Genomic DNA, 11,248 nt, shown 5'->3' with positions numbered 1-11,248 from the left:
GTATACAAAAACATATTGTATTTTAAAGACAATATACTTTAGTACAATCAATGGGGGAAAAAAAGTGCATCTTAAAACATGGAGCCTTGCTTATGAAACTCAGTATCCTTTCTGGAGTCTCATGAGAACTTTAAGGCAGAGTTTCCATTAGCAGACCACAATGCTGGACAGCTTTCTCAGTGAGGTATCCAAACAAAGCCCTATTACTGAGGCATTGTGGGTTCTCGAGGGTCCGTTTTCCATTGGACATATACAATGGCTGTTAAATAAAGGCACTATAGTGTACAGCCTTAGGCAGTGTGTTATTGGCAGTAGTTTTGTAAGTCTAGTACATTACAGCAGATCCTATAGTTGGTTCCTAGAATGGAGAGAAAAGGAAAACATTAGCAAAAGATTTCATAATGACAAAAAATGCTGATAAGGCTTTTTAAATGAAAGGGGACCATCAATGTTTTATTACCAGGTGAAATATACCCCATGCAGTACAAAGACTTGTATACCACTTAAGTCCCCTCCTGATTGTTGAGCTGAGCTGAGCTGCTTCTGTTTGACAGTCCTTAGATTTGAATTCTGTGGGTGAAATCCTGGCCCCACTAAAGGTAAAAGCAAAACTTTCATTGACTTCAGTGGGGCCACGATCTCAATTTGGGTGTCTGGGGCAAGGTGTTTTCAGCTCTTGGACTTGTTCCCCCATTGGCCTGATAGAACATGAGATTATTGATCTTCTGGGTACAGTGAATGGCCCATTTGTTCACACAGGGATGAAATTCACCCCTAAGTACATGGTTTATGCACCACTTAACTCCCACTAAATCCCTATGCTGAGCATTTCCCCGTAAGCAGCTGAGATATGAGGAGAGTGTCTTCTACTGTATTATATTGTGGCATTGTTGCTGTCAGGGTCTGCCCCACAAGTTTGCGCTGTGGAGCGAATGTCTATTAATTCTGCCTATTTTGACAGGATTTTTTTGAAATGGTTTATATTTATAATTCTATAAACACACCCAGAGAACTTGCAGTAGGAGCATGTTTATGCACATCAATGTAGGTACAGACTAGACTAGGGCTTGTCTACACTTACAGGGGGTTCGACACGTGGCGATAGATGCATCGGCGGTCGATTTAGTGGGTCTTCACTAGACCCACTAAATCGACCACTGATCGCTCTCCGGTTGACTCCTGTACTCCACCTGAACGAGAAGTACAAGGGGAGTCGACAGGAGAGCATGAGCAAGTGAGTAAGGGCTAGGGACAATCTAGCCTTAAATGAGTAATCCCTCTCTCCGTATTTCCTGCTCTTAACAGTTTTAACAAGGTCTGTTCTCAGATGTTACCATCAAGTCCTTGGCAGTGCTTTTTCTCTCTTTAGTTCTTTGTGTTAGAGATCCTTGGAGCATAAAGTTTCTGTTAAATGTTCTAACAGTAGTAACTGGAGAAGCATCAATATTTTCACCTGGGAGGGAAAAAATGGGAACATCCTTTACGTGACAACTTGAACCAAGCATCAGACTTGAAAAAGCAAATCTTCTAGCTCTTTAGAGACTTAAATCTAAGTTTTGAGGAAAGTTAGGTTTACTTTAAATGGAAACTGGAAGACTGTGATATTGTAAGAGAGGTTTTTGAAATTATGAGACAGCCTGGTTCACTATCAAGTGACTTCACTTCCATCACTGGAGATACACTGCCACAAGATTAGAGTAAAGCAGTGGTGAATCAGGCCCAGAAGTTGTCTGAGATCGGTATTTTCATACCACTGAAGAGTTAAAACAATTGGAAGGCACACACTGAAAACTTAGGAAACTCGGAGTAAACAGGAAAGCAAAGACAGATCTATCTCATGAAAATGTTCATGTGTGTACACTAAATCACCAGATAATGTCACTAAGCCAAAAGTTATAGATGAATTCAAGAGATACATTTCTTAAGATGATTTTGTGGCATGGCGAAAGCATGACACTGGGATGAAGGTAAATAAAAGACAGGCATGTTAGCTGGGTAGCTTCACCCTGTCCCTAAAACTTCCTACGCCTTCCAGCCTGGATTCAGCAAGGCACTTAAAGATGTGCTTAAATTAAGCTCACATTTAAATGTTTTATTAAATAGTGCTTTACTGGATTCAGGCCTTAATTACGCTTTTCCATGTGTATATAGTAAACTCTAATCAAGTGCATTGACTCTCCAGAAACCAGAAATATTTTTAAGACAAGAAATGGGATCTGTTGTCTATGGTACAGGTGGCTTTCTGACACATGCTCCACTTAATCCCAGAATAATGCTTTGAACTACAATTGTCCATCGTTAACTTGCAGAGCTGGTGCTTGGCATAAGCAGACTATGCAATTGCTTAGGGCCCCGAGCAGCTCAAGGGGGCTCCCCACTCGCTTTTTATTGCATGTTATGTGGGGGGCCCCCAATGGGCTAGCACCATCTCTGCTAACTAGCACGCTGTGATTGCTCTGTCTGCTGATTCTAACCTTCACTCACTCCAAAATACCCTTTTGGGGATCTTTTCAGGTCACACAGTCATCATTTCTTATTTGCCTTAGCCAGTCTTCTGCTCTTGTCCCCATTGACGTATGGCACCAAATTAAATCAAATGAGCAAGTGAAAGCACCTTCCAAAGGGCCAAATCAGTATTTGATTTTATGTACATATAGCTCTGGGGTACTGTTTATTCTCATTGCATTCACTTTGTAATTTAATTCCCCTTTGCTGCCCTCTTTAGGCTGTACACTATAGTTTAACCAGAAAGAGAACATAATAAATAAAATGAGTTGAATGAATTTTTTGGTGCACCTTTTACCGGTGGAGCTGGCAGCTTTCTCCTCTGCTGTCTTGATGTGTCTATTGTTTGCATCTGTGAAAAACACATAGGTTTTACTAAGCTTTAATTCAGAAAGAAGCAGGGTCTTCCCCCATGCAAAACTGCATAATGTTGTGGCACCTGGTTCATTTGCTTTTGATCCCGTTTTCTTGTCAGGTGAACACATGGAGCCACGTTCAAGCCTGCAACACTGAGAGCTGAAATTCTGCTCTCGATATCTGAAATCTTAAAGCAAAACAATAAATTAAAAAGAAACAAAGGGAGGGAGAAGTTTCAAAATTACTGTAAACACCACTAGTTAACGGCAAAAGGAACTCATGCTCACATCCTCAACAATCAGAAATATAAAGAAAGAGACAATTGAATTCTTCTGTAACTCTGAAAGACAATCTAATTGAGACATTGTGGACGGCTGTGTTCTTTAGTCATGAGTGCCAAAGGGAACATTCAGATGATTGCTCATTACATGGAGTAAACGAATGATCTCGTGGCACTGTACTCACATTCTCTATGACTATGGACACTTTCCTACATTTGAAAAATATCCAGTAACAAATGACTCACAGCTGTGTAATTCTAACCTCATTCAAGTTGTGTTTTAAAAAGTTATGCTTAAAGCACTATATTTTATACTGCATTTGCTATTTCACATTGGTTCTTATTTCTTTGAACACAGAACAAAGTGGTTTCTTTGTAACAACACCGAAATCTTCTACCTTAAACGTTCTGTAATTCATACTTCAAATACCTCAGTAAACAGGGCCGGCTCCGGGCACCAGCTTGTCAAGCAGGTGCTTGGGGCGGCCGCTCCGGAGAGGGGCGGCACGTCCAGGTAGTCGGCGGCAATTCGGCAGACGGTCCCTCACTCCGCCTCGGAGCGAAGGACCTCCCGCCGAATTGCCGCCGCGATCGCGGCTTTTTTTTTTTTTTTTTGGCTGCTTGGGGCGGCCAAAACCCTGGAGCCGGCCCTGTCAATAAAGACATGTTATTAAACAAACAAGCAAACAAACAGTAAGTAAATAAGCCTTTGGGAAGAAAGCAGGCTGAAGTGGAGATAGAGGAAACAAATTATGCAAAAGGGACAGAACTGATAGGGAAACGAGAAAACAGCCAGACAGATAACATGTGCAGGGGCACACTGATGACAGATGACAATCTTAGTTGCCAATACTGTGGGAAAGATATCCTCACTAGGATCGATTGCTTTTTAATTGTTTTAAGTACAAACTTATTTTCCTTCGACACCTTGTATGGCTGTCTTTTTTCCTATTTACATGTTACCATAAACTAATGATTCAAGCCAATACAAAGAAAACACCATCCTTGGTTTTAAAGCTACTCAAGTAGTTAGGACAAATCCTGAGGTCTTAGTCCTTACACAAGCAACTGCTGCTGAATGAAGTCAATGTAAGTTTGCCTGTAAAAATTTTTTTAGTAAAGACCTCAGAATGTGCCAGCCAGTATATATTGGCACAGTGAAACAGTTCAGAAGGTTGTTCAGAACAGAGGTGGTAAAATCAGCACACGCAGATTATGTGGCCGCAGTTCTCTCATTCTGGTCTATGAACACCACCCGATTTAGTTTACTGCACAGAGTCCAGCGTCTTTGCTGAATCTGAAGATGTACAGCATGCTGTCAATGGAACTTGGGCATGAATCAGCATCTATTGACGTTAATGGGTGTTTTGCCAACTGACTTCAGTACCAGCAGGATTAGAGCCAACATATCTGGTCCAAAGAAGGGGATTCCTCCTGTATATCTATATGTGATGAAATATGGCCCAAGCAACACACACCCTGCTCAGCTGCTGTTATATGGATACATATTTTTGGATTATTAAAAATGAAGTCCAGCTAATTAATCCATGTGGGTACAGGCAGAATCTGTATAACAGTGATGATAAGCTTGAATAAGTGAAATATTAATATATAAGGGCTAAGCACGACAGTACAATACTGTATTGGCTTTCGAAATAGGAAGGTAGTAAATTTCCTCACCTGAAGCTCTGCATGATGAACCTGTGCTGCTGCTGTTGCTACCTGATCCTCCAGATCAGCTAGTTCCGATTCTGCTGTAACACTGTTGATTTTGCGTGCTGCATCCTCTAATTCCTTCAGCTGACCCTCTAACCCATACACAGTGCCTGCTGTCAGATACACCTAAGGATCCAAATCATGGTACAGAGTAAGTCAGATTTGTTTTTATTCATGGTGTAACTCAAAGAGACCATAGACTATTAGCAACAAAAGATGTAAGCCAGACCCCCAAAATCTCTGCATGCACCACAGTTGTTATGAAATAGATCTGGTTGGAAATTTATTTTCCCCCTATGGAAAATTTCAACTTTTTGGTGACAAAGCAAAAATTGAAAACTTTAGACTGAAAATGAAAATTTTGAATTGGAAATGCCTCCATGGTGCCTCCTGTGAGTTGTATGTTTGGATACCTCATGACCACATTTTTCATTATGTGCAAGGCTATCTAGCCTGCCTACATCTCCAATTATGCAACACAGTTTCCCCATTTGCCAAGCCACCGTGGGGCACCACGGAAGTCCAGGCTGTGGTGGATCATGGGAGATGTAGTCTGGCTGGAGAATCCGGCCCCTAGAGGAGAATGGGGGTAGGAGGCAGCCAAACTACAACTCCCATGAGGCACTACAGTGGTGTTTTGAAATGGAAATATTTTCAGCCAAAAACTGAAAACATTTTAGTTTTCAGGTGTTCAGTTTTTTGACAAAAAGTTGAAATTTTAGCACAAATTGACAATTTAGTAAAAAGTTTTGTTTAAACCCCAATTTTCTGTCAAAAGCAGTTTAGATGGAAAACTTTCAACCAGCCCTACTATGAAATAACATTATCTATATATTTAATTTTAAAATAAAAATGCCTATACACAAAGTCAAGGCAGTCTGACAATTAAAATTCCACATAGGAATAATCACTCAGCAGAATATCAGCACTTAGACCCAGTAAAATAAATTATCTTGATAATTAATCAAAGCAGCAGACTATACACCATCCCACACCATCCAAAACTCATATCTTCATCCCCCTCCACAAGCCTTCACAAATAGATGGGGCTTGCAGTGTGTCTTGAAGGTCAACCAACTAAGCTATTTGGGTATAAAGTGGGAGGGGCAAATTCCATAGTTAAGGGGCCCTCTCAGACAGCATTCTGTTAGCAGCTCCCTCTCTTCTGTAACATGGGGAGTCCCGGATCAAGTGTCCTTTTTGACCGCAGCAGTGGCAAGGGAGAAGGGAAGATTCTCAAGCAGGCCAGTCCCAATTCATGTCAAGCTTTATATCTTAAGTCTAATACCTTGCATTATACCTGGAGACCAAGAGGCAGGCAGTGCAGATCTCGGACAATGGTGTCGTGTTCCCATCGAAACACAACACTTGCTAAGCAGGTTGCCACATTTTGCACTAGCTTCAGTTTCTGAATGAGTCTCAGGGGCACTCCCAAGTACAGTGCATTAGCAGTCTGACCGTGGGGAGATAAAGGCATGGATAATTTGTCCTTAGTTATAAGATGTTTGGGATAAATAAATGTATCACTACAATTCTGTTAGAACTATTTTTTAAAACAATCTCCCCTGCACAGTAATCTCATCTAGGGAGAAACCACTAATAGACAGTTTATTTTCTATTCAGAGCGATTATTCACAATACATAGTGGTCTATTTACTTCCTTTCATCTTACTCAGAGAACAAAGTATGTTGTCTAGCTGTTGGGTTTTCTTGATAGGACACAGGCATCTACCACGTAGTGCTCTGCCTAAGTGTCTGCCAGTCCACGTGACAATATTGCATCTTCTACCCATTCCCTAAATAACCAGCACGCAATCCCAGCAGCACTGTTGCTGAACAGTGGAAGGAAACTAAAGAATGCTGCCAAGTATTTCAGCACCCCCGAATGATCACATTGTTACAAAAACACCACAAGTGGAAAAACACGGTGCAGCTGGCTTCTGGGTCCCACAGCTGAGCACTGCGCACGCAGGGAGAAGAGCCTCCAGCAGAAACGACACTCCCCCTCACAGCAGCATCACTCCCTCACACCCCACACAAGCCTCCCAACCCAGCAGCAACAGTACCAGCCTGTGTTCCAAATCCCACAACCCTTTAATACAGTTGGGGGGGGGGGGAGGATGATACAATTTTGGGTCCCTTTTGTGGGTTATCATGGACCAAAAGCGCTGGAGAACCTCCACATTAGATATTATCATTTCCTAACTATTTGAACTAGATTGTGTTTTCCTTAAATCAAAATCATTTTAACCCCCAAAATAAAAATAAATGGGACATCTTGAATTGGTTGCTATAGAGCAGTGGTTTTCAACCTTTTTTTCATTTGCGGAATCCTAAAACATTTCAAATGGAGGTGCGGACCACTTTGGAAAACTTAGACAGCGGAGGTCCACAGACCACAGGTTGAAAACCATTATTCTATGGTAACAACAACCTTTCATGGCCCCCTTAGACCAGGGGTCCCCAACGCGGTGCTCGCTGGGGGGGTCTAAAGTGTGCCCGCGTACTGGCCAGGGGACGAGCATCCGCCGAAATGCAGCGTCATCCAGATTTTCGGCGGCATTTTGGCGGCAACGCCTCTGGATGCTGCTGCTTGTCGGTGGCATTTCGGCGCCGACGCTTATTGACGTCGCCGCTTGTCGGCGGCATTTCGGCGGATGCTCGTCCGCCGCCACGGTCCTCTGTGGCTCGTCGTCTGGCGCCCGCCAGACGAAAAGGTTGGGGACCACTGCCTTAGACATAGTCTGCAGACCCCCAGGGGTCTGTGGACCACAGGTTGAAAACCACAGTCTTAAGAGTATAAACCTGTATTGTATTTTTTTTACACATATGTGACTATGCTGATAAGCTAATACACTTTGTCTCGTTCTATGTGAATCTGGATAAATCCTTTAATAAGGTGGTTTGCTGCAAAGAAGTGGCCTGCCTTGACATCTTGGTTGAAGCACTTAAGACACAAAAGGATGACTAAAAGATGAAAATTCTGATTTAAACAAGAATTTCCATGCTTTAGTGGGTTTTAAAAAAGTTCTTTCATTTCAAAGCAATTTCTTTGTGGTGCAACATTTCCTGCACAGTAATTTTAGATTAAAAAGAGACTGTATGTCTATATCTATATCTGACTTCTTTTCTGCTAAATACATCCATGCAGCTCACAAGAGGAGAAAGAGGAAAAAGGAAATATTTAATCAGCAAATCCTTCAGAAAGCTGAAGAAAAGATTCACTTAAATGTTTTGGCAAAGTACAATGTACAACTGGTTAAATTTTTCACAAGGAAAAAATGCTTACGGAAAACAGAACTGCTTGGAAAATAGAAAACATTTTTCACAAAGTTTTCCTAACTCCTCCACCCTCAACTTTTGTTGAAATTTAATTTCACTGCAGATTTTCCAGTCAGCTCTAATGGGGAGAGTTTCAACGTCACAGAGAGTAGACAGGCACCCAAACCCCATTCATTTTCAATAGGAGTTGGGCTAACTCCTCCTTGTGCCTTTGAAAATCTCCCACTAAATTATTTATCTATAAATTTAAATGTATGAGCCAAACTCAGCTATAAGTTAGCGTGTGCAGCTCCCACTGAAGCACATGTGAGGTTATTCGCACATATCCGGCAGAAAAGTGTGCTCTTTTTTCTCCCCTTTGACTCATACACATAATTCCCAATAATTGTTAAGGAGAGTTACTCGTGATGGATAAAATCCTGAAGTCTCTTCTTAGGCCCAGATCATGTGCAGAGGGAATCCTGTGTGTGCAGATCTGCCCCCAGCTGCACTTGAGGAGATGGAGCAGCTGACTTGGTGGCACCAGTCCTGGATTTGCAGATGGCTCTTCACAAGTCTGCACATGTATATATGAGGTGTGAAAACCTGGCCCATTGAAGCCAATGGAAGTTTAGACACTGATTTCCATGGGCCAGGATTTTGCGTGGAGAGGGAAAGGATGGGCTGAGGCTCAGAGTGGGGATAATGTGCATCATCCCCCCTTGCAGCCTGCATGGCTTTTGCAGGAAAATGAAATCAGGCTGAGGTTGTATGCCTCTCCTGTGGAGCCACTCTGTGCTGGGGAACCCGTTAGAGGGCAATTCTGGGGAGTGTTGCAAGTGTGGGCAAGCTCTGGCACTGTGACTGGGGTTGTACTGCCACAGCGCAGGAAAGCCACAGCCGATGTGAATGCACAAGGCCATGTGCCCCAATGGATCCCAAAGACCCATGTGGATCGGGGGGACCCTCTTGGAATTTAAGGGTGGAGGTCACTGTTTATTCCTTGGTGGGTGGGTAGGGAGCAAAAGAATGGGGAGGAAATCTTTTAAACTGGCCTCCTCTTCGGGCGCCTCTTGTGACCTGGGACAATCTGGCTTTCAGTTTTCACTCTGTTCTCATTCTCCCAGTCATTAGGGCTCCACACAGGCACAGGGGTCAGCCCACTAGAGCAGTGCTTCTCAAAGCCGGTCCACCGCTTGTTCAAGGAAAGCCCCTAGTGGTCGCAGCCCCCATTGGCCTGGAGCGGCGAACCGCGGCCAGTGGGAGCCACGATCGGCCGAACCTGCGAACGCAGCAGGTAAACAAACCGGCCCGGCCCGGCAGGGGCTTTCCCTGCACAAGCGGCGGCCCGACTTTGAGAAGCACTGCACTAGAGGATCCCAGTGCAGGATTAAGGCTTAAATCATTAAATATTTCAAGTGACTAAAACATCTACATTTCCTGACACTCTAAACTTGCTACTTTATTACACTGATTAATGCACTATAAAATCAATTGGACACTGGCAGGAAACTGATTTAAGGACACGTAGGCATCTCTGTTACACATGCTGTAGTTTAGTTTAATTTTCTGGCACCCTTTCAAATGTGTTCAAACTAAGAAGTATGGTAGGGGGGAAATTCACAAAAAGCACACATGAGGCTCTTTACATGACCGAGGTTCCAGGGTTGGGCTGCACAGGGGGAGCAACTACACAAGGGCCTGGTTCACGCCAACCTCAACACATAGGATGAGGGTATGTCTGCACTGTGGTTGGAAGCAAGCCTCATACTTGCGGTAACACAGCTTGAGCCAGTAGAACTTGAGCTAGTGCACTCATAATAGCAATATGGACCTTCTGGCTCGCACTGGAGCTTGGGCTCTGAAACCTAGGGGGTTGCACAACCTCTGCCTGAGCCGGAATGTCCACACAGCTATTTTGGTGCACTATCGTGGCTCTGCTAACCCAAATCTGTATACCCAGGCTGCGAAGCTCACTCCCAGCTGCAGTGTAGACATATTCATAGATGGCAGCAGTTGCAGCAAGGTGGGGAACCAGTCAGGGGAATGGGTCATGGGATCTGGTGAGCTCAATATCCTTTGCAAGTGATGCTAATGGGCAGCAGCCACTATTTCAGATCATTGGCAAGAATAGCAGTTACGGGGAATGGAGTAAAACACCAGAGCCCTGATGGCCTGGTCCCAGACCAGAAAGTGGGTGGCAGATTTAATTTTTAGTCCAGATTTATTTTTATTATTTGTATTATCAGGGCACCGAGTCCCAACCCTGGATCAGGATCCCATTGTGTTAGGTGCTGTATGAAAATATAGCAAAAAGACAGTGCCTGCCCCAAAGAACTTATACTCCAATGTGGATGAAGTGAATTCACCCACTGCGAGGAGCTTCTTTCTTTATGGGTTTTCAGACAGAGTAAAACAGGTGTCTATTTGCTTTAATTGTTATAATGGGATAGTTGGGATTCCTATTACACTTTAAAAATCACTAAAGAAGAGAAAATACAGTAGTTTAAATATCAGCTAAGACAGACTTAGGAGAAGATCGAGAGGCATGAAAAAACTATTATTCCATTCAGGATACACCAGAACATTTAGTTAATGACGACTTACAAATAGCTAAATTCTTCCTTTGGGTGACGATGGGTAGCACCTGCTCATTCAAAAGGGCAGAGGAATTTGATTCTTCTGAGGAAATGGCTTTTTTGGTATTTTTTAGGACTAATTTATGGTTTTCCAGTTTGCTCTATGTAATGGGGGCAGTACATAGCTGCACCACCCCAAAAGCAGCACCGGAGTGCCACAGCTGTCCATTTCCCCTTACTCCAGGTCCTTCTCAGATCAGACTGGTGTGTTGGGAGTGGAGGTGGAGTCAAGGCTACTCTTACTCCTTGCCTCCCTACATAGGTTCCTGCTTACTCTTTGTACCCTGACTTGATGTCCCAGGCGGTTGTTCGGGGACATAGAGGTATTTTGCTTCCCAGTAAGCCACTCCAAGGTTGTATACGTCAGGCCACCACTTGACTTTAAGGGATTAAGTTTCTTTTTAGAGTAAGATAATTTTACACCGCTATAAAACCCAACAGATGTTCAGTTTGTTCCTATTATTATGAATGTTTCCCAAACTGAATTAAA

At 43.2% G+C, this 11,248-nt stretch overlaps 1 protein-coding gene across 2 annotated transcripts in view; it reads right to left on the bottom strand.

The window, feature by feature from the left end:
- Positions 1–325: 325 nt before the first annotated feature.
- MYRIP (myosin VIIA and Rab interacting protein) overlaps positions 326–11,248 on the bottom strand; it is a 353,060-nt gene continuing 342,137 nt past the window's right edge. For both annotated transcript variants that reach the window (XM_065399403.1, XM_065399404.1), the window contains 5 exons: positions 4,823–4,984; positions 2,945–3,049; positions 2,797–2,857; positions 1,335–1,453; positions 326–358 (listed from right to left, as the gene is read on the bottom strand). In XM_065399403.1, coding sequence (XP_065255475.1) covers positions 326–358; positions 1,335–1,453; positions 2,797–2,857; positions 2,945–3,049; positions 4,823–4,984 — 480 coding nt within the window. The remainder of the gene's footprint in view (positions 359–1,334; positions 1,454–2,796; positions 2,858–2,944; positions 3,050–4,822; positions 4,985–11,248) is intronic.

The sequence above is a fragment of the Emys orbicularis genome, chromosome 2, assembly GCF_028017835.1.
Source record: "Emys orbicularis isolate rEmyOrb1 chromosome 2, rEmyOrb1.hap1, whole genome shotgun sequence".
Lineage (NCBI taxonomy): Eukaryota > Metazoa > Chordata > Testudines > Emydidae > Emys > Emys orbicularis.
This window is presented reverse-complemented; position numbering and strand designations above follow the sequence as displayed.